Raw genomic sequence first — 23,322 nt, 5'->3', positions numbered from 1 at the left:
TTGGAGTATAGAGAATTTCACAACATAGACTTTCCCTGGTCTTGGATGCATAAAAGCAAACCTGTGCTTTTCCACAGCCTAAAACTCTTTTGCTTTTTAATCCGCCGTACGTGGACTCATCTCTTTTGATATTCTTCCTGGATGATAATTCACCCTCTTTTTAACACCCTGGATCAGTTAGAGAACAAGAAGACAATTACAAGGGAGCTTTAATGTAAAATGTTTGCATGTGTTTGAAATAAAATCCCTAATGAATGTAGTATTTTATTCAACCTTAATGTCATATAAAACATTGTAATTGTCCAGCGGGACAAACACAAACGGGGCCATCAAGTGTATTGTTAAAAGAAACCCACATAAACAACCTCGACTTTTATTCCGTAATATTCATTTATTGTTCAATAAAAATAGAATTTTAAAAAGTGACGTGATGTCTCCTTCATGACTTTGCCTGATGATCTGCCAACAGCTCCTTGTAAACATGAGGCTTTTATTTATTTATTCTTCTTGACTGCAAGGAGGATTTATCCCCAACTTCTCTTGGGTAGTTGGCTCACTCTCTCCGTTACCTTCAGCGACCTTTCACCTCTGAAGCAGCAGCCCCACATTCAAAAGAAGAAAACAACCCCCTTGTTTGTCTCTGTACATGTTGGTCCTCAGAAAAACTGTAACAATATGAACCAAGAAGACATCAAAGCGCTAGCACAACCATCAGTGAAACAAAATGAACAATATCAGCATCTTTTTTTTATACAGCAGTTACAGGTAAAAACACATCTTGAAGGGTGGAGGCGCAAGGTGAGCGCAGCCATCGTTGATCACTGAAATGCTACAATAACACGGACCATATTGCACCGTCTCTAAACTGCTGCTACATTTACTACAAGGTTGTGGCGTCCAGTGGAATATTTTATAAAAAATAGAATACGCTTTGAAACACCTTTTTCCCCTCTCTGAAAATCCATATAAACAGTTATTATATTGAAGGCAGAAAAAAATCAGACTGTTGGTCTTCAACTGAGGCGACATCCACAAAGGATATTTTTGATTTCCTTTTGACCACCTCACTTCCTCATTCCTTTCCTCAGCATTAGAATTCAAAACTACACTGTTGATAAACGTGACTTCATCATGAACAACTTGATTTATTAAGATTGATCTCTGGATTAGAAACTGGAGGCCTTTATTTTAAAGTACTATAAGAGTGAACTGTGGGTGAAATCTTCATTTGTAGCACAATACTCACAAAGATCTAAGAGCTAATAAGAAGGGAATTAATGCAACTCATTTTCTCATTTTATGATAAACGGTGAGTTTGACTTCAGTTTGGCAGTTTACTGCTCACTGACCTCAGTATAGGGAGCATCACCTCCAAGACTGGGTGTAATTTGGAGTTGCTGGAAAGGTGTCAGTCATATGTTATAGTCGCCCTGTTTTTAAAGTCGACGCGCAGAAATGTGCTTTTAATCCCGTCTGGCCGTGTGGACGTCGCCTCAGTTGGACAGCACCTTCGTCAGTGTGTTGGAGGTGATTTACATATAAGAGGAAGAGTTTCTCTGGACCTTCTCCACCACAGTCAAGCCCTCGTGTTATTTTTGGAAAAGACAGTTTGCAGATACAGTCAGTCAGCTCGGCTGAACCTCCACACAATCAATCCCTTTGGGGGCCACGCTGCTCCAGACTGACAGGCACCACACGCTGATGCGTTTTGGGAATACCACTGAACCAAACAGAGAAAAACACTGAACTAGTTAACTTCTCAGCACAGCAGGAATACAGTACTTCGGATGGACTCGGCACAACTGTGGAAGATTTACATGCGTTTTTTTGCCATCGATCAGAAACACAACATGAGTCAAGTATTGCTTGTTTTTTTTCTCCTCCTTTTGAAAATTAGCTAGTCGTTTATTACCCCACAATAAGTATCAGTCAGCTACGCTAAAATTGCGTCCACTATACACAGCACGACTTCCGTTGCTACTCGACAGGACTGTACAGCCAAGAGCCGACGGCTGACCGGTGACCCAAACCCTCAGTCCACTTTCATTCCTGCTAGAGATGCCAGCTCTCTTCACCGCAGCTTCTTCCAGGCCCGTGGGCCTGGTCGACTTCCTGGGGACAGGCAGCTGCAGCTCTTTGGAAGTGACACGCTGGGGGAGCTCACAGGGAAAACCTTGTCCACGTGTGACTGTGGAGGCGGTGACGCTGCCTGTGTAATTCTGGCCTGATGCGCTGGCGTCACTCACGCTGGACGTCAGGGAAGGGCTCCATTCATCTTTCTCGCCATCACTAGGTTCAGTGGAATGGCTTCTGACAGCACAGAAAACGGCCTCCTCTTTGTTCCATTTAGTGATTGTTCATTTGGTCCCCATATGAGTTTCGCTGATGTTCGTAAAAAGAGGTCACATGACGAAGAGAACTCTTCATGGAAATAGTGGAGAAGAGGCTCAATGACAGCTGCAGTAGTCGACGCACATACACCAAACCACAGAGGAAAAGGTGCAATTTATTGACAGCTTGTATAAACGTCTCTTCCAAATAAGTGTCTTTAAAATGTCACACTGTGGTGGCGCGGCTGTGTTGCAGAGCCAGCGGTGAATACTCTTTAATGCGGACGCACAGCTTTCCCCTCAGCCAGGGGTTTTGGAGCTCCAGCGGGCAGAAGTCATCCTGTAGCCACTTCTCTCTATTGTCCACCACAAGCACCAGGCCGAAGTGCTTCAACTGTTCCGGGCTGTAGTACACGCACGTATCCGGGTCGCCGCTGCCCCCCAGCACGCGGCGAGACACCACATTCATCTCCTGCACCACCAGCTGCACCATTTCCCTCGCAGACGTACAGGGGGTCACACAGAGCTGCAAGACAGGAGCAGAAGCTGATGGTCAACACATGGCCACGTGTCCAAACACTGCTTTTAACAAGCTAAAAAAAGTCCTTCCTTTCTTTGTGCATTCTTCAGTGAATCTACGTTTTATGTGTCTCCATGACTGAGTGATTCAGATGTAGAATTTGTATGTGACTGTGGGCTTGTGTTTTAAAATGTGTTTTTATTAGAACAAACTCAAATTGCGTGGCAGCTTCCAAATCAAAACCCATCTCAGGTGACCTCCCCATGTAGCAGTGTTTAAGCTTTACCCTTCAACATGTTGTTTCCCAGCAAGCAGAGATTGGAAATGTCAAGAACCCTCAAAGACAAACAACAGTGAACCGCACAGGTACGGTACTTTAAGTCAAAACTCGCCTCCACCAATGACAATGACTCTTGTCAAATGTGCATTGAGTTGGGCCTGTGACTTGGACCGTGTTTAGCATTTGGTCTCTTGTGTGATGGAGATTGACAGCTCCGACGTAGAGTATGAACGACTTCCTCATTTGAGTTGGAGTGTGACATGTAACACTGGAGGATGAGATCTCAGTGTTGCTGCCTATCGATGATTTGGCGATACTAAAACGCACCTTGACGCTGGTTTCTTTGGGCAGGCCGGTGCTGTACTGAGGGTAAACTCTGAGTGTGGCGTGGCAGCTCCTCCTGACAGAGGCCGGTACAGGCGACGAGAGCCTCTGAGTGCCGCTGTCTTCCGATAGCGTCCGCGCTGGTGGACGATGAGGCTGGCAGTGGCCCGCGGAGCAGCACCGTTCCACAGACGAAGGCCGGTGCCATCTTCGCTGTGGTGAAGTGGGTGGTGAGGAGCAGGTTGTGTGGTGGGGGTTATGCTGGTGGTGGGCTGTGCCACTAGGGGGGAACTCCAGACTGCTGGTCCTGACACAAAAAGCTTGTCTCTTTTCCGTGATGTGCAACAATTCGATCTGCCTGCTGGGTAAAATGAAGTCACTGTCAAAGAGCTCCGGAGCCCCCCGTCGCCTGTCTCTCCCACAACGGACTGCTCCCACCCCTCCACAAAGTTGAGCTTCCTGTCCGTGCTGCGGATCAGACGCCTGGAGGACATCAGGAGTGGAGTCTCGCAGTCCTCCGCTTCCACGCCCGCCTCTGCTCGGACACCCCACTAGGCCCGAGCCGCTCCCATCGCTACGAAGAAACGCGCGGGACTCATACGGCGCGGATGAAGAGAGCGGAGAGGAGGGCAGCAGGTCCAGCTCACGGGGACTCTGCGCCCGACTTGAGTCGTAGTCACTGTCAGTGGTCAAGAAGACTTCAGAGGACCCCTCCTCGTCGGACAAGCCGGTGAAATCTGCAAACACAAGCAGTGGTTTAAGGAAAAAGAGGAATTTTGCCGTGCGTCCATCTACAGCAGGTCGAACCTGAGTGTTTGCGGCAGTGGTCTGGAGAGTGCATAGGAGAGGGCATGAAGTCTGGCTGGGAGGACGTGGACGCGGGCTTGTCAGGCAGCACTTCTTTGGAGAAGTCAATTATCCAGCTGATGGAGACGCCTCCAGTTGGCTGTTTGTAGCGGGCGTACTGCAGCGCCTCCATGATCCACCGGGCATCACGCCACACCTCATCCATTTGCTGCTCACACAGGCAACAGCCAGGGTCACTTTCCACCGATGACAAGTCACACAAACGCACTTTGTCCTGGCCCCGTCCCTTCAGGCTCACCTGAATGTGCTCTTGGACTTGCTGATGCTTCTTCCTGGCGGCGATGAGCTCCGACTCTGAGAAGGCTTCCCTCAGTGCCTGCTGGGACATGAGAGACTCCAGCTCCAGCAGAGCAGACACTCGGCAGTACTGGCCGATGAAACTTGGACAATAGGCATTGAAGTGAACTAAAACAGAAAGATTTGTCAGAGGTCTTCAGACAAGGGTTGTGCGGAAAACACAAGGACATTATGAAGGCGTGCAGACCTAGCTCAAAGATCTGCAGGGGCAGTGTGACAAAGCCTGAGCGGGGAGTGTAGGGGTTATTCTGACCAGGAGCAGTGCAAACTTCATCTGCCGGAGGCAGGAGGAGTAAGAAGGACACTTTGTCTCCAAACTCCAACACTTCCTGGCTGTAGATCCGGAAGTCCTGGACCTAGAATCATACAATAAGAAACAATACCAGATGAGAGGGGACGTCACCTTGGTAGAACAGGTCTGTGGTCGTGGTTTGTAAAAGAGGACCTAAAATACATTTTAAAATATTCTATATGAGTGAGTTTAACATAGCTATTGCACTAAAGAGCTTCACTTGGAAAGTAAAATGTGGATAGTCATGTTTGACAAGTTGCTCGCTCCTTACTTTTCCTTACACAAATTTCACCAAGGAGCAATTTGTAAAGCTAGCAAGCAACTCGTCTTCATCCTTGACTTTATCCTTCGACACTGAGGGCGACTATTAAGCATCATTTGCATCGGAAAAAGAGACGTTTTGGTGAAATTTAACAAAAAATCCACACACAGACAAATTGCCAATTTTTTTAAAGGTTAGTTGACCAAAGTTTTCGACAATGATTTTGTTTCTGGCAAATGTCGACCTCTCAGGTAAGTTATAAAAAGCAAAAAAGGCATATTTTTCACAAACTATTGTAAAACAACATTGAAGCTGAAATTGAATGAAATTGAAATTAAGCAAGATATTGAGGAACTTTTATTAAGATTTGAAATCATTTATGCTACTGTTTTCCATATGACCTTCAGTCTTACGTCATAAAGTTCCGACTCTCCCAGACATTCAGGTTGGTGAGACACAAGAAAAACGTTTTCTGCTACTGACCTGGTTGGCTGGAACGTTGATGTGGGCCATCAGGTCCTTGATGGCACCACGCAGATCTTGCAGGAGGAGATGTGGGGCGCTCTGCACATCCTCATCCATCTCCACGGCCTCCTCCAGGGAGCTGAGGGCCTGCAGCCACTGCCACTCCTCTCTGAAACAGCAGATTATCTTGCACAGTCCATCACCCTCTATGTGTAGTCGGCCTGATGATTCTCACCTGGACACGTTGCTGTTGTCTCTGACTTTGGTATGACAGAGGACATTGGGGAGTTTCTGGGGCACCAGCGCTCTGATCTGCTCCACTGACGTGCACAGCTTTAGGTAGCCGAGATACAGTCCCGGAGACAATATCTTCCTGCTGCGTCTGTGGTACGCGAGCTTCTCCTGGGGAGAGACAGACTCTGCTCAGCTGATCTGTCACAAAGGAATCCTTCCTAAAGCCAATCAAATACTGCAGCGCCTCTTGTTTGCTCTTCAACAATCCTGATCGGGAACGATAGTCAACATTAAGAAATTGAAGTGCGGCACATTATTGTTAGTATTTCATCATACAGCGTGATCCTCAGTGGCCACAAAGCAAATATTTCAGTTTTCTGCGGTCAGTCTTGGAGACGGCACAAGGGTTTGGCATTGAACAACCAAACCGTCTCACACAGCAGCTGAAGCAACACTGATACAACTCTGTTTCACATTCGCGAAGCCTTTCAGATGAATGCAGCAAAACAGATAAATTGGTTTTATGGAGATATTTTAAATGACTTGGCATCAATGTTTATGACTTAATTCAGCTGTCTTAAAATAATAAATTACCACAACAAAAAAAACTCGAGGCACCAAAGTGTCAGCTTAATCACTGTGTTGTGAACTGGAGGGTACGAGCGCACGGTTTAATCCGCAGGAACAAAAAATGCGAAGAATGAGCCTGATAATAACCACAACCACTGCTGTCGATTCCCCAAAACCATTCCCCACTGTGATGGAGGCAGCATGTCTCCCAAACAACAGCCATGAATAACCACAATGTCAAAACTGAGCTACGATCCAATAACTGCTGGTCTGGTCCAGGGAGACACGTACGTGCAGGGTGATGAGGAGCATGTCCAGGGCGGTGGGCTCGTCCGGGGAGGAGATGGACTTTCGCTGCAGCTGCAGTTTGCAAAGCTGTGTCCAGTGCACACCGTCCAGGTTGGGACAGGAACTCATGTCCTTCAACAGCACCAGCAGTGCGTTCCCATGTTTGTCTTTGATGGGCTCGTAATATACTTGGCCCAGGTCTTGTGTGCCCAGCATTCCCTGAGGAAGACACACACCTGTTCTCAGACACGGACCCCATGTGAACAATAAAGCCATTCCCTTTATGTGTTTACTATAAAGCATCTGAGGGTTTGTGAAGGGCTGACACAGGGCAATAATCCCGTCCATGAATTATTATAGACAATGCTTGGCGGATTACTCCCTTATTACCTACTGACTCGCTGAGCAAGCTTTAAATCCGCAGAGTTTATGTGGAAGTCCTGAGGACTTCAGCAGCAGGTAACTGCTCCACAATGATGTATAAAGAGAAGATTGAACCTGTAGCAGTGAGACAGCTTGAAGCATCTTGAGGCGGGTCTGGAGAGTGCAGGAGCATGACGACTGGGAAGGATTGACACACTGCTGCAGCCATGGAATCTCTTCCCACAGGTATGAGACCTGAAACACAGAATGACCCTGCTTAAAAGCGGCACCACACCAAGTAGCGGCTGAACACAATGGGTATTTATTGAACAGGTCGAAACCCATCTTCTGGATTTTGAATCCAGTTTCCTGATTTAATATTCATATATATAATCTCAAAAAACAGCCAGTTAAATTCCGAACTCTGTCCTCTTCACAACATCGAGAGTTTTTTGGTGTATTTATTGCATTTAATGTTACTCTCTCACGGGCCGAATGAAATGACTCGGCCGCCAGATTGGACCTGCATACCTTTGTAAACCAAAAGAAGTCTTGCATTAGTGAGCTTGAGTAGCAGTCCTCAACTTCTACGATGGGAATCTGGTCTTCTGGAGTCACCAGGACGTTATCGTCTCTGTAGAATATGGTGGTCAGATAGAGCCCTCTGGACAGAAGCACAGGAGGAGCAGTCAAATCGTGGTACATTGCACAAGTCAAGAAATTTCACATCTACTACTGATAATACTGACCTACATCAGAGGTCATCTACGTTTTCGTGAGCTTTATGTTTGTGGTAGACTTCAGTACTTAAATTCTACTCAACAACTTGGATTTGGTCGATTATATATATATATATATATATATATATATATATATATATATATATATATATATATATATATATATATATATATATATATATTCTACTCAACAACTTAGCATGCTGGATTTGGTCGAGTATATATATATATATATATATATATATATATATATATATATATATATATATATATATATATATATATATATATATATATATATATATATAGCATCATTACAAACATTGTACAATTAATACCTAAAAAATATTTTTATAAAATTGGGGATGCTCCGCTGTGTCACTGAAGGAAACTGCACAGTGTTGCACTTCTATGTACCAATAATGGTTGATAATGGAGCAAGAGAGTCACCTCTTCAGGCTTTTCACGAACTTGCTGGTGGGCTGGAAAAGATGTCGCAGGCTTTTGGACACAGAGTGTTTTCTGCCTTGTGAAGGCGCTTTGCACTGTTCTGTGTGAAAAAGACAGAAAAAAAGCTCTTGTACAAGTGACAGTTGGACAATATCAACATTTTCATTCGGTGTCACAGGTGTGAAACTCAAGACACCTCTGGAGGAGCCGGCTGATTTTAACACCAATGGACCTTTGTCCCGATCAGCTCAACAAACATACCGCCCGGTGACAGGCCGTTAGCTAATTGACAACTAAGCTGACACGTTCAACAACATGGTCGAAGTGGAATGTTTTTTGAAATTTCATGCGTTCCAGTGGCGCAGCAGCGTTTGACAGTCACGCTGCCTGCCAGCAGACAGACTACGGGCCTTGAGGGAACCACTCTGCTCCCAGTGGGACACTAACTGTATATATGTGTGTGCGTGTGTGTGTGTTTACCTGCACATACTTTAGCTGCGGGCATGTCTTGAGCTACATCCATATGATTGGAGTCAAGGAGCTGTAGTAATTTGTGTGTGTGTGTGCGCGCGTGCGAGTGTGTGTGTGTCTTAACCCTTCGCCACTCACTGACAGGGAGGTCAGTTAAGTCTGTGGGGACATGTTTATTTTTAGTGGGCCTTGAGGGGGTTGGCGGCCAGAGAGGGAGGTGTGTGTGTGTGTGTGTGTATATATATATGTATGTGTGTGTTTGTGTGGGCGCCTGTTGGTGAGATAACGCACCTCCCAACTCATTAGAAACCTTGGGTCCCAAACCCTTCGCAGATTCCCTCCCCTCCCAGGTGATCATGCCCCAGGCCACTTAAAGTCAATAAATCCCCCCATTCAGCGCTCGAAAGAAGCAATTTTCTCTTCAGGTGGACAAGACGAGGTGGAGTAACGTGCAAAAACAGCACCCCCCCCGACCCCTTTCACCTCCCCAAATTTCTCTCCGCTCGTCCAGGCCCTGGTCCAGGTTTGACACTGAGTAAGACAGACAAGTAAGTCTGACTGCTGGGGTGCCTGGGTTAGTCAAGGCCTCTTTCACAGTTTAATTAATAGTGTTTGGACAAGAGGGGAGACGGTGGGGGGCTGGACGTCGGGTGTGCGTACATGGACGTGAGGGGCAGAGACAGAATTGAGCATGTACATGAATATTTGTCTGTTCATGTACACGTGTATCGATGTGTGTGCCTGTCTATCTTCACGCCTGTATGGACAGTGGACAGGACGACTTGCGGGTTGGTGAGGGGGGGGGCAGCAGTAGTCAGTGTTAATTTATGCTCTCTCCCAACCCGAGCCTAGAACTCGTCTCTTACAGGAATAACAAACATGACCCCGGGACACGCCACCTCGGCTACCGTGCCTGAACTTTCAAGCTCAATCAGTCGCCGTCTGCGAAACCCAGAGCAACTCAATACTGACTATTATATCGACCTCTACTAGTCTGGACACAGCCGACAATAGTCAGAGGGCGAGTGTGTTTGCTGATGTGGCTGTCAGAGAAATAGAGACAAGTTGCTCAACGCTAAATGAAGTTTCCCATCATGTAAAAGAGTCAGTGTGGAAAGGGTTTGACACTTATGGGACTGACTTAGAGCCAGCAGTGTTTGGGGACATAAACAGTCGGAGTGTGAGAGACGTCGATCTGCACTTCGTCACAAAGAGAGAGGTATTTGGCTGAGGAAGGCCTGAGTCATGGAAAGACACATAAAGTGGCGGGGGGGCTGTTGAGACAGGGGTGGGGGGGGGGCATGTCGTTTTAGGGTGTGCAACCCCTGAAGTACTTGTCGGGCCTGAGATTGTAAAGTGTCTGTCAAGGTAAGAAGTAAAGCAGCGATCGGTGAGACGCGTTACACCTGCCCTTCCAGGCGCCTTGGTGGCCTCAATAAACTCAAAAAATTCTGTATGTTTAAAGTGATGGGTGTGGGTGAGTCTAACATGACAGTGATGCTCATGGCAGTGTATGCAAAACAAAACTGAAGTGACTTTATGTCGATATACCTGAATTTTCAAAGCAAACTTAAGTCCATTATTAAAGAACGCATCTCAACTCATAAAAGTCCCATAATGCACTGCAACAATTGGAGCTTTATGAACCATTCATGTTTCAAGTCAATTTAGGCCTACAGTCAGATCCTGTTTACGCAGAGCCTGAAACATTGGAATATAACACTGTTCAGCACCGGATGCTACGTTGTACGCCGGCATCAGAGTGGGAAAGTTTGGCGACAGCCTCATTACTGATCCTGTGTTAAGACTAGAAACAAAAACAGCTGTTTCAGGTAATCGGCCGCACCTCTCTCACTCACTCACAGTCAGCGTCACAAGTTCACAGCAGCAGACAGTCGTGCAGCGCACACCGACAGAACTGAAATGCCATTCACAATGCTGAGTTACACTCTCCAGGAAGCACGCAAAGACTGTGGCAGTACAGTTCATAAATGGAAAGGAATGTATTTTCTTTTCTTCATGACTTTATGAAAAATGATTACAACAACGGCATCACGTGATGATGTTTGTCGACCATCACCAACTTATGCCTGAATATTCCTGTCGACTCCAAAAAGCTTTGCACAATCTGGTGAAAGCTCTCCAGCTATTGGCTCCCTCAGAAGTGGATGCCATTATTCTTAAATGTTGTCAGCCCCAAAAGCAACATGGATGAGGTAAGGGTTAAGCCATGGGGTGGCGCTTATTGAGTTCAGCTCTTGGAATATCATTTCATGTGAATTTGATCTTGCGTGATTACAACATTATCATATGTAATGCTACATTTAATATTTGTATGGTATCTAGGCTTGTCACCTCTGCACATCCGATTCCCAACCACTGTTCTTGAATGTCAAATGTAGGTGGAGGAGTGACATCTCAAACTCCTACTGGATCAACTTGTCCACACTGGTCGCAAAAGTCCACATGACAATTGTCAAGTTGTTACTCCTCAGGAGTAAGAATGATCGAAACAACATAGTCCATCAATGACCAATGCTTATTCAGTGGCTCCTAATGGAGGAACTGGACAAACCGGAAAGTAAATAGTGTTGGATGACCAGCAAAAAGTTGGACAAAAAACATGACAAGGTTGCAGTGAACAAACATAGACAAACAAAAAGTTGATGTCTTGAAGCAGTAAGCACGCTGAGGTTACCATGACAAAGGCAGTTGCGATGAGCTTCCTTTATTTGGCCAAGAAGCTGGTCCAACGCCTCTTTCTGGCCACTCTGGCGAGGGGAACGGCCATCAACATCCCTCCAGCCTGTGGACAGGAAGGGCAGAACATTTCACTGGATGAGCCTTTATTATAACAATTTGTAATCGCAAGTTTTAGCGATGTTTAACTCACTGGATAACGAAAAGGGTTGAGCAATTTCTTTGTCTTGCAGCGTGAAGTCTAAATATAAACGTGAGACATTGCCTAGAGTGTGTGCTTTCGGATGTGCACGTGGTTGACAGACAGAGCGTCTGCAGACGGAGGCTTCACGCTCTGTTGTACATATTTGGGCTAGCACCAGCTAGACTACACACACACACACACGACGGGAGACACAAGCAAGGAGCCTCAAAAATAACACATATAAATAAAAGTAAGAGTCAACCGTGTTTGTGCCGCTCCTTTCCCTCCAAATGAATTTTCCAGAGACGTTAATGAACATGAATATTGTGGAACCACTTACGGGATTACATATTATAAACGCACTCATTTTCCTCTCCGGCTGACAGGACGGGATTGTTTCTGTTTGCAGCCCGCATCTCCAGTCTGCTCACTGGAGGATGTGTCAGCGATAACCCACCCTCCGACCACCATCACCCTCCACCAACATCCCCATCACCCTCACCCCTTCTCCCTCTCCCAGAGCCCCTCGGGGGGCTCATGGGACTGAAACACGGTGAGCTCTATTCCCGGAAAGGTGTCTGTCCCGACAGGACAAGTGGGCCCTTTAATGGGCGTCCACGGCCCGGTATAAGGCCCCCACTGTTGGGGCCGCACCGCGCGCTACAGCACAGACATGCAAATATTTCCAGTGGTAGGCCCAAATGGAAAACACAAACACGCAACATCGAAATTAGCTCCGAGGGAGGAGATGGAGGAAGGTGGACAGTTGAGAGAAAGAGGGAAAGCCCAGTCCTTTCAAATGAAGACACATATGGACTCGCTGAAGCATTGTGGACAGATGAGGGCAAGCGCCTGTTTGACCTTAGTACACAATGCACACAGCAGCAGCTAACCTGAACCTCGCTTATCTGCTGCCCACAGAAACCCTGGTTGGTGAGGCTCTAGATTCATGCGCTGAATCCAACAAGAGCAGAGAGTCAGTGGTTGCACCTGTTTCCACAGGATGCAATCGCTGTTTCACAGAAGGGGTCCGCTTCAAAAAACCAAAACTCAAGTGAGAGGTTTTCACTTTTCAGCCACATTTCCATGTGATTTCATGCCGAGGAAGTCTGTGTGCAGGAGGGGATTGATTTGCGGTTTGGCAACAAGGAAACTGAACGAGTGTTTTGTTGGATCCAACGTTTAACAACAGAAGTCCAAAGCTTTAGTGTCAAATATACATTTCACAAAAGAGCTGACTCATTCTCGTTTTAAATGGGGCGTGAGAACAACTAGAACAGAAAGTGCAGAAAAGAGTGCCTCTGGCTGCGTGGGGACTCAGGGAACAGCCATTCTGGCCGTAGTAATGATGACCCCCGTTGGCTGCCCTTTCATCAGCTGAGGACACTGTGAAACCAACAACTTTCTGTTTTCTCCGTCTGCGTTCCGTACCCCACTGACAGCGAAGCGTAGACGCTGTCAGATAAAGGTACGTATCGAATGAGACGGCAGGTTTGAATCCCTTGCATGACACTCGCACTGAACCTAGAGAGAAATACAGCTCACCAATTGACCTCAGCGGATCAAATTAATTTTCGATCACGTTGCAATATTCCATCTTTTCCTCATTGTTTTGATGACACAAACAGCCACTGCGGACATCTGCTTTTCCGCTTTTGGCTCGGCATTAACTTCCAAATGTGCGTCCACCAGGGGAGTCTTTAGGTATATTCTGTTTCACTCTTAATATCACTGCAAATTTATGAACTGAAGCATGTCAGAAAAAGACCTGTGTTATGCTGTTTTTACATTTACAACTGGGAAATAATGTTGTGAACGTTGCTGCTGTGTAATATGTGATGGAAAAAGTTCCAGCAAAAGCACTTGTTTTCCGGCATATGCTTACTGTGTGATGAAGTTTGACTCTCTATCAACGTGCCAGAAGGCGACAGGTCATGATGCAGCGCAACATAAAGAGAATAGAAGCGAATCGATGGATGATAAGGGAACTCTGAGAAACGAGCAAAGCGGGTCAAAGCTGCTGTGGTGAGTCAACGCTTCAGCTGTTGTTGCACATGACTTCAAACGCCATCCGCAGGCTACAGTTACACTTTCTGACGTCTGCGTTGGGGCTTCCAAAAACCCACCCACCCTGCTGGCAGCGCGCGATGCAGCTTTCACGCCCCCGGATGATGTCAAGGCAAAGTCGAAATGACGTTGGAACAACCAAATCAGGTGAGCGGACGCGAAATGACGCACAGCTCCTGTCCGCTAATGTGTGAGGAATATTTGGCTGATGAAACTAATCGGTCTGGACACAGAAAACACACACTCATCATCCACTAAATGGGGTGTGAAAACTGCTATGGTGTCAATGCAGTGACGCCAGCCAAGAAGCCTTTGGCGCTACATGTTGTTCTTTTCCTTTAATGCGAGCGCACAGATGCAAAATGCAGACTTACTAGAAGGGGTGGCACAGGTGGGGGTGGACACTTGGGCTGGACCCCAACCTTTCATGTTGTAGGCCGACACTTGGATGTAGTAGTGGCTCCCCTAGAATGACATTACATTTCAATGTCACAATAACCTGTTGATGTGCTTCAAACCACTTCTCCCGTGTCTTCACTTCAGGGCGTGCTTGAAGAGGGCAGGGGTCTGCGGGGAAGCGCTGTCTGTCTCCGTGCCCAGTGAGCAGACAGCAGACCCCTGTCTCCCCTTTCTCAGCCAGATCAATCAAGCCAGCCGCCGACACTTCCTGACCCTGCCTTGACCCCTGTCATGTAACAGGAGTGAGCCTTGGCTAGCAGCAGGGTTCCTAAAAAAAGGGGGGGGAAGGGGCTTCTCACACACAAACAACCAAGGGAGCGTCTATTTGTCTACATGCCCGTTTAAAAATGCCAAACATAAATCAGGTGGCAGGCTACCAAGCTGCTCGTTTTTTTTTATTATTATTTTGGAGGCTGTTCTGCAACTGTTGTTTGTATATGGCCAAGAGCAAGTGAGCGCTCTCAATTGTGTGAAGCGGGGTCATAAGTCTGTCACCTCCTTCATCGGGGACTAATGGTGACCATTACTCGAGTGTGCAGTTTGATAAATTCACTGAAGAATGGGCACTTTTAAACGTCGGCGAAAACTTATGAGTGTGTGGCAGTAAAGGCTGGAGATGTTTTATGGCGCCACACCAGCAGCTAGATGGGATGGAGAGCCGCAGCTCTTTGTGTTACTTTGTCACCCATAAACTACTTAACACAACGGGTTACATAGCCATGACCGCGCCTTTGTTTCACAAACACCACCTTTGAAGTTTGCTGCTGAAGAAAGGTGGAGCCTTACAGATGTGAGTCCTGTGATGTCACACTGCAGCAGGCTGGTGTCCTCCACGACCATCTCGCCCAGCGGAGGGGTGAATGACGGGGCACTGCTCCAGCTCACTGTCATCAGAAAAAAGAAATTGTTTAAACCAAATACAACGGCAGCTCTTCAGTGTCATCCAAGTCCGCTGCGTTCACGTCTGACAGCTGGTTCGTGTCTTTGCATGGCCTTGTCTGAGAGAGGGCACTTATTAAATGTGACTAGATTGTAATGGCATAAACTTCTGGTCTGCTGACACAGTACGTGAAAATCTTTCCAAAGCTGTAGATACAGCGACACAATTATCTGAGCAGTATGCCTAGAACTATAGTGGAAATTGTGGAGACTTCCGGGAAGAGCCCAAGTCCAGTGCATCTATCTTACAAGTTCAAGATTCCCTCCGCCTTGTGGCCAGAGTTGGGTCAAGACAGACTGCTACTATTTTGTGGTGCTCTGTGCACATGCTCCATAACAAAGAAGATCACAGTTGAATTCAGTAGACAACGTCCTCTGCCGAAAATGAGCTGATCCTGGATCCTGTGGACTCCACATGGCCACTGCCATACGGCTCATGTTTGACCGACTGTCTGTCTAAGGTTTGGTCTAAGTGCGCTGACCAGTAACCTTCAGTTGGTAGAACTCGCACATGCGCATTACTAACGTCTGCTTCCAGCAGCCGAATTTCCGGACCACATCGGGCAGGCGGACCAGATCAGGCAATGGCATGGACTTCTGCAAGTTCCTAGATGCTTCTGCCACCTGCTGCCCCATTGAGCTTTGGATTTGTCTACTAATTATACACTGTATACGTCATGCTCCGCCTTTATTGTCATATTTTGCATACCAACTTTCCGTGTTCTTTATTTGTTATCGCTTCCTGATCCTTGAGGTTTGAGACTTGTATTTTGTAGGACTTTTGTGTTTGACTGGCTCAAGCCAATTGGATCATCATGTCACTGTGTGTTTATTTCTGTTTATTCTGAATCTAAAATGTTTTCTGGTAATGCCTGGTAATGATTGATGTATTAATAAATTCATTGTTGTTGTTGAGTCTCGTTGCTGCAGTTTCCATTTGCGTGTGGGTTCCAACTCAAGGTCCTTCATTTTATGTAGCTTGGAAATGCTTTAGTAATGCAAAGTAGGTTCCAAATCAAAATCCATCAAGAGTAATTCAATTTGCAATAAAACCTTGATCACTGTTGGTAGCATAATAACCAGGGAGATTACAATCCTACCATTCGACAAGAGACTGCACAGCAAGTGGAGAGTCTAGATGCATTAGATGTACAGGAATCAGTTCATTTGCTATGTGCTAAAATGAGCTTTCTGCTCCTGAATGGGAGGCCTGTCATTCTGTGGAGCCTCTTCTTTCCTGTTAAAGAATGCAAGCTACGGAAACGTCTGTAAACTATGATGAGAGTTTTCGGCCACTTGTGCGATTGACTCCGACACACCTGAGGCTGGGCAACCGAGCGAATTGTACGATAATGTGCAATGCTGCTGAAGTCTGCCGACTCTACTTGCGTTTCTGGTTATTTATTTAACAGCATCACAGAGCGCCGGATAGAAGCATGTGCTTTTTTCTTCCTGGGATACGACCTCGAGCAACAACAAAAGGATTTTCTCCTGCGATCATTCCAGCTGCATCGGTTGCTTCCTCCACTGACCTTTGTATTTGGTAACAACAGCCGAATTGACGCAGAGAGGTTCCTGGAAATCTACTCGCAGACTGCCGCTGCTGCTGACGGACAACCGAACTCTGCTGGGAGCATCTGGGGGACCTGAGGAGGAAAACAGAAGAGAACGATGGCAAAACAATCTATGAAATGAAGCAGAGTGAACAGACGCAGACTCCGGTGCATTTATGACCACTTCAGTTATGTTGTGTTGTGACATTATTTATACGTGTGATGCACGACTGTACTGCAGCAGGGTTTAAACAGTCTGGTGCCACTTCAGAATAACTCTCAAGTGCTGAGTAAACTGGTTACAAATCATGTTCCTGCAGTCACACTGGCCTTAATTCATGCGTTATTATGCACCATGAGGCTCCGCTGCAGTCAGAAAATGCGTAAATGCAGAACCATTAAATCAAATTTAAGAACTTAAGAGTGGCATCTACTACATCTGGATCCAACAACAGCCACTTCAACCACAGAAGAAATCAGAACGAGAGGTGCCCAGCTCACCCGTCTGATTCACCATCGTGTGTGATGAGCAGGCCTGTAGTGGATGACATTTTGCGAGTGATCACCATTTAATGCTAGATGACGGTGATGAAATAGCACACTAACTCTGCAGTAAGAGGGGGTATATAAAATATAACAATAATAAATATAATATATTTGATATTTAGGCAAATAAGAAGTGGCTTTGGTGTGTTTTATGATCAGTGTTTTTCCACAAGTTTGGCATGAAGGTGGCAATCTGTATTTTTTTTAACTTATTTTTGACAAACTGAGAACTTTGCATCACTGATGAAATTATTATTACTATTCAACTTAGTGACTTCATTGGTCAGTTTGATATGTACATGCGAGCAGATGACATAACATACAGTAACATCACAGTCAGTGTAAACTATAATAGAATATTTAAATAAACGTGTGCATATGGTGAGCCAAAGGAGCAATACTGGCTGAAATATCAAATAAAAATGGTCTTCAACTTTCTTCTGGTTATATTAGCCTCAGACATGCAAGTATGGGGTAAAAAAAAACTAGCTTTACTCTAAGTTCTAAAACAGTTGGTGCTGCCATCATGTGGCTGGAATGTTCATGGAGTCTGGCGGGTGATGACGCACTTGACGCACAGGACAATAAAGGAGGTTTGAATATAATGAAGCCGGTGGTGCTCTCTTCAAATGTCAAGTGGTCTACTTCCTAAAATGCTGCTGACGGAGGGTTTTTTTCACTTTCATTTTGAGGGTTAATTTTGGATCATGGATTATTGAGAGCTCTCCACCAAGTCTTCCTGTTCCCATGACTAAATGTACAGCAAAAATGGTATGGAAAAAAAAAATCACATTTTGCTTCGTCACTAATAACCACATTCAAATAGCAATAGTGTGAAGAATTATTAAAATGATCATAACTTTTTTTTTTGTCATCAAAGACCAGACTAGTTTGGGTGTGAAGCTGCAGTGTGTGCGTGAGAGCGTGTATGTTTTTTTGGGGGGTGGCTGTCTACCATGCCACTAAATGTGTCATGAAATGCCCATAAAAAATTAAAGCAAGAATACAAGCGTATTATGTTAGTGCAAGCACACACACAGAGACCGTGTCATGTGTGCTAAGCATCCAAGTGTGGAAGCCATTAACTCAGCGCAGACAGAGAGCCAGCACAGAAACCGGGTGCAGAAATGAAAACCAAAGGCGACTGCTGGAATAATCGGAGCGGCAAACTTTGCTCAACTGTTCAGCATGTGAGAAGTCTTTGTTACGAGCATCAAAGTCGTCTTGAAAACCTACTTGCATGCTCAAAGCCGGTCTGCATGCGCCTGAAAAGCCGAAGCCTCCACTCCCAGGCTTTCAACTGACGCTCCCTGTCAGAGGTCTCCCGCTCTCCTGGGCCTTCGCTGTGAACTTGGGTCTGAAGCTCGCAGACCCGCTGCTCGGCTTCTTGAACCAGAGTGGCCAAATGGACCGCTCGACCCTCCAGGCTCACAACTAGAAGAGAAATTGCAGCAGAGAGACAGTAGAGTTATGCACAGCTACAAATCAAAGAAACCGAAAACAGCACAACCACCTTTTACAGCGTGAGCTGCATATTTGACACCAAAACTCGGGGTTATATTGGGGGGAATCATGTGATCTTCAATCAGAAGAGCTTCCTGAGAATTATGAACAAAAGAGACCAGTGTTTCAACGTAATGAAACTTCACCATTGAAGAATGGACTTCCAATGAATATCATTTAAAACTTGTGCAACTCAAAGCCCAGGAAAGAGAGCTGCATGTCTCCAACCTCACAGTGCGATGCTCCGTCTTTCATTCAGCGAGAAGTTCTATCAGGCTAAAATAAAGGCTTGCCTCCAATATTAAAGTTGTGTTTTGATTGGCTGGACTGTTTCTGAAATCACCCGCGACACTTGAAGAAATGCAGTGAGTGAACACTGACAGAACAATAACAGTGGGAAAGGATAATTGTGCTTCGTCGAAATTTCAGACCACTTTATGATACTACCCAAAAACTGCATATGAATTGCAGAAAAAAAAGACAAATTTGATGTAGATGGACAATCTCTCATGGCACACTGGATGAAAAACACTGCTGTACTGTCATTCATCGAGTGCATTGTATCAATAAGGACAAAAGGTTATTACTGATCATAATAACATGAATGAATGGATAAGACATCTAGAAGAACAATGTCTTCTTTGTCCATATGCAGTAAACACTTTAGAGAGATAAGACAAGAAACATGCTGTAAAAAGATCATTTTACTCCAATAAAGAAATTGGCGCTGACTACTACCCCGACTAATCTTGAGCATGGAAGGGAATACTCCAATGGCCAGAACTAAGCTACTCGCAATACAACAGGTGCACACTTACTCAGCAGCAAACATCTGTATTCTTGCAACCCAATCCACTACGGCTTTGGTTAGCGTCACCGTGATATTACTTATTTTAATATTGTGGCCCATGATTCTTCGTATTCCCACCAAAATATTCCATCCTTTCGGGAAAGAATGCTTGAGTTCAAACCCGTTTAGGAAGCACAACGGGAGATAATTTGTCTAGAGCATGTGTCAAACTCAAGGCAGGCGGGCCAAATTCGACCCGCCAAGTTACTAGATGAGGGCTGCAATAGTTCTAATAAATTAAAGAATTTATGAATGATTAATTAAAGTTAGTTTCATATTTTGACAATAATTACTGTATCAATCTAATCTAATCTGGAAACTTTCTGAAAACAGAAAAAACTGATGTGGATGGGTGAGATTTCGACGAGAGAGGGGAAAGTGGATGCATGTGCGCTGGCTAAAGGATTATTCATGAAGGAGTGTTTATATTGTGACACTAGGCAAGGAGACGCTAAAATGAGCTGATCCGCTCTGAGTGGCAACCATTTCAGATCCATGGAAAAATGAATAAATAAGCAGACAATGTAATTAACCTGGCATCTTAAGCAACATGCATGATGACAAGGCCAAAAAACTGACATCAAGAAGTGCTCAGATGCGGTAAAAAGGGAATATAAAGGAGTGGGAACGACGTGCATGAGCATAATTTTACACGGCGACGTAAAACCGTTTCTCTGGAAAGAAAGAAAGAAAAAAACAGTGGAAGAATTTGTGCAGCGGATCTATTTATATCGTATAGTGCAGCCTCCGTCAGAGAGTGTGACTATAACAATGTGAACAACGGTGTTTTAGCTGGAGTCACCGTGCAGCTTGGTGGGAACCAGTGCATGTATGGATCCCATATATTTTCAGGGAAGGCATAATGTCAAGCTGTGAAGTTCAGAAAGGACAGTAGCACACTGGACTTCTTTGGTGGTTGGTCATTCGTGAAGTGTTTAGGACTGGTGTGAGTCTGTGTTTAGTCTGTGTGGTCTGTGTTTGTTCTTTGTAGATTCCACTGTTGAGCGTTAGATTCCACTGTTGACGGTAAGTTTAAAGCTTCGTGTCAAAATGTCCATCTGGGTGTTTAATTCTGTGCCTCGTTTCGTGGCTCCTCTGTGGCTGTGAATGTAGGTATCTCCTCTGAGTGTCAGTTTTGCAGCTCTCTGTACTTCCATGTGTGACATCCTTGACTCTCCTGGGCAAATAATGAGCTGACGCCACTGCTGTACGTTCAGATTTAGATCTGGATGCCTGACCTCTCAAGCAGCAGAACAGACGAGGAGATCTACTCCAAGTCACCTGCTGATGACCGTGCACTTCATCCTGGCTCAACGTGACACCAGCTCCTCTCCAAAGGAATCAGCTCTGGTTTCTCCCTTGGGAAGCAACGGCCACAAGGCAGCATTTCTATGGCTCTTTTGGAAACTCGAATCTCAGACTTGATAGTTCTGTTGATATCCTCTCATGTTGACAACTATGGTCTCAGACAGGATGGTTGTTTGTTGGCGTTGTGCAACTCTCTCTGCTAGAAACAGATCAAGGAGAAATAAGGCTCATGGCTCATTGAGCCGAGAGTCATCCTTCAAAATACTAACAATTTCTTCTGTGACAAAGTCAGAGGCAGAAATAGAAGCGTGGTAAACAATTTGAATATCTCATTTCTGCTTTTCTTTTTTTTGCTTTTTTCCTCCCTCTTTGATGCTCTCCGTCAGGTAGTTAGTTGTGAGAGCACAATCAAAGAGCAAACTTCAGTAAACAACGCTTTCCATTCATGTGTTTTCAATTTCACAATACCTTTATAAGTCATCTGGCGCGAGTGCAGCAGCGAGCGTGTGTGCTCACAAACATAAACAGCCGAGGAGCCTCACTGGCGAGTTCTAATCATTAACAGAAGACGGGAGAGGAGCCTCGGCCGAGTACAGACAGTGAAAAGCGCTGCCTGAGATGACTAATATTGCATCATAATGAGCACTTATTCATTTGATTTAATAGGTTTGCACTGCTGGTGGTGTGTGACGGCAACACCGTTGTGAACCGCAGAAGATTCCGAGGCGTAGGTTGCTGCTTTGATAAGCCTCTGCGGAAGCTGTGGTGACATCTGATTACGTGCTGGTTGCAGTTTGACACTTTGGTTCCCAGAGTCGAGCTGCACCAACCAAAACAAATCTGCTATCAGTTGCTAAACGCTGGCAGACAGGACTAGTTAGATTTTCCATTTCTTATTTTGCAGCGATTAGCATCTCACTGGGCGTGAACCTGCGGGCAGTGGACACGGAGCCTGGAAGACAGACAGGCAGGGGCAGGAGTCCAAAACATGTGAGAGTTGCCGACAAATGCCAGGCAGACACCACTTGATCCAAAGTGAAAGTGAGTCTGGGATTGCCTTTACTTTGCTGGCACGCACTGAAATAGAGGCAGGGCATTTGATTCAGAATCTTTCACCAACTTTGTGGCTTCAGTCATGTGAAACTGTTAAGCCAGTTCTGTCAATTTGGGCAGTTATTTCCATCGATTGTGTTCTTCAGAGGGCTCTGTATAATATCATGATATCATAATAGATTCAGTTGAAAGCCTTCACGTGAGTCACCTTATGAAATATAAATGTAAGAAAAGGTCAACTCTGGTCAACATCAAAAATGTCTCCTCTAACATCAAGTGTGTAATGCAACTGATTGATTTAATGCATTTGAATCAAGAATCCACTACCCACCTGACACCCGACCCAGCCACTCTCCTCTGCACTATCATACCAACTTCTCATTGAGAGGATCGTCTCACTACACATGGCCTGCCCTGCTGTCTTCACGTCTCTCCACAAACTTTTTCAACTCCACCTTGCCCGTAGCACTCTGCTGTTGTCCTGCAGTGTCATGCACCAACTGCTGGTTGAAAGCATGTGCTCAAGGACATCTAACCTGCAACAACTTCAGAGATGAACAACAGTCAGGGTATACTCGACACTGAAGTTGTCCAATGTGGAGATCCACCCTTGAAAAATGTCTGATCATTAGTGCCTGTATAATGCCCAACTGGCAGTGTCATCCCACTGGTTTCCATGATAAGGATGATGTGAATATGATGGCGATTCGCCAGTTTCAACTCTTTTGCAGTCATAGCTTGGCCATCACGGTCAGTTTGTTTACCGCCATAATCTCGCACTGATCCACATCTCGCGAGTCGCGGTATGGAAGTGCTGTTAGTGATAGGATGCCTGATGCTGATGACAGGAGGAAACCGCAGATAAGTTCCAAACTTTAAACAACCATTTACAAAACTAACTTATAGCTTTTTAATCGGACGACTGTTTTGCTTTTTTTTTTAAAGCCCACTCCCCCTTTGCAGCGCAGCGTACGGCACTGGGGAGCACAGGATCCCACAGCGCATGCCGAATGTGAGCAAAATGGCTTAACAGTGAACAAAATTCATGTGGTTCTATTTACTTGATCACAGACACACAGCTGATACAACAGTGTGCGTGTCTCGCATAAATATATGAAAGAAGATGAATGTAACTGCAGACATGCTAGCTTGTAGTAATGGAAAGAATCATTATAAGAATAAGTTTTTTTTTTTTTTACTAATGAGGGTCAGTCAAGTCCAACAGCTGCCCAGGAGACCCCGCGTCTTCAAGTGTTATTGAGGCAACAGCTACTGAGTTCACTTCGTTGTCATTGCGTGTAGGGAGGGCAAAGAATTGGGGGCGGGGTTATGGGCTGGGGATGGTGCTTTGGACATCTCGTGTCAAAATCCTAGCTAAAAGCCTGTTCAGGAGTCATCATGTGTCCA

At 45.5% G+C, this 23,322-nt stretch overlaps 1 protein-coding gene across 5 annotated transcripts in view; it reads right to left on the bottom strand.

Moving 5' to 3' along the window:
* Window positions 1-346: 346 nt before the first annotated feature.
* The window catches only part of LOC128758571 (ankyrin repeat and fibronectin type-III domain-containing protein 1), a 141,792-nt gene continuing 118,816 nt past the window's right edge, over window positions 347-23,322 (bottom strand). For all 5 annotated transcript variants that reach the window (XM_053864653.1, XM_053864652.1, XM_053864656.1 and 2 more), the window contains 16 exons: window positions 18,438-18,635; window positions 16,635-16,748; window positions 14,950-15,047; window positions 14,079-14,169; window positions 11,452-11,559; window positions 8,283-8,382; window positions 7,624-7,756; window positions 7,228-7,347; window positions 6,733-6,948; window positions 5,873-6,039; window positions 5,656-5,806; window positions 4,806-4,974; window positions 4,560-4,726; window positions 4,262-4,469; window positions 3,458-4,191; window positions 347-2,856 (listed from right to left, as the gene is read on the bottom strand). In XM_053864653.1, the coding sequence (XP_053720628.1) occupies window positions 2,557-2,856; window positions 3,458-4,191; window positions 4,262-4,469; window positions 4,560-4,726; window positions 4,806-4,974; window positions 5,656-5,806; window positions 5,873-6,039; window positions 6,733-6,948; window positions 7,228-7,347; window positions 7,624-7,756; window positions 8,283-8,382; window positions 11,452-11,559; window positions 14,079-14,169; window positions 14,950-15,047; window positions 16,635-16,748; window positions 18,438-18,635 (3,074 nt within the window). In that variant the 3' untranslated portion in view covers window positions 347-2,556. The remainder of the gene's footprint in view (window positions 2,857-3,457; window positions 4,192-4,261; window positions 4,470-4,559; window positions 4,727-4,805; window positions 4,975-5,655; window positions 5,807-5,872; window positions 6,040-6,732; window positions 6,949-7,227; window positions 7,348-7,623; window positions 7,757-8,282; window positions 8,383-11,451; window positions 11,560-14,078; window positions 14,170-14,949; window positions 15,048-16,634; window positions 16,749-18,437; window positions 18,636-23,322) is intronic.

This window comes from Synchiropus splendidus, chromosome 5 (genome assembly GCF_027744825.2).
Source record: "Synchiropus splendidus isolate RoL2022-P1 chromosome 5, RoL_Sspl_1.0, whole genome shotgun sequence".
NCBI lineage: Eukaryota > Metazoa > Chordata > Actinopteri > Syngnathiformes > Callionymidae > Synchiropus > Synchiropus splendidus.
This window is presented reverse-complemented; position numbering and strand designations above follow the sequence as displayed.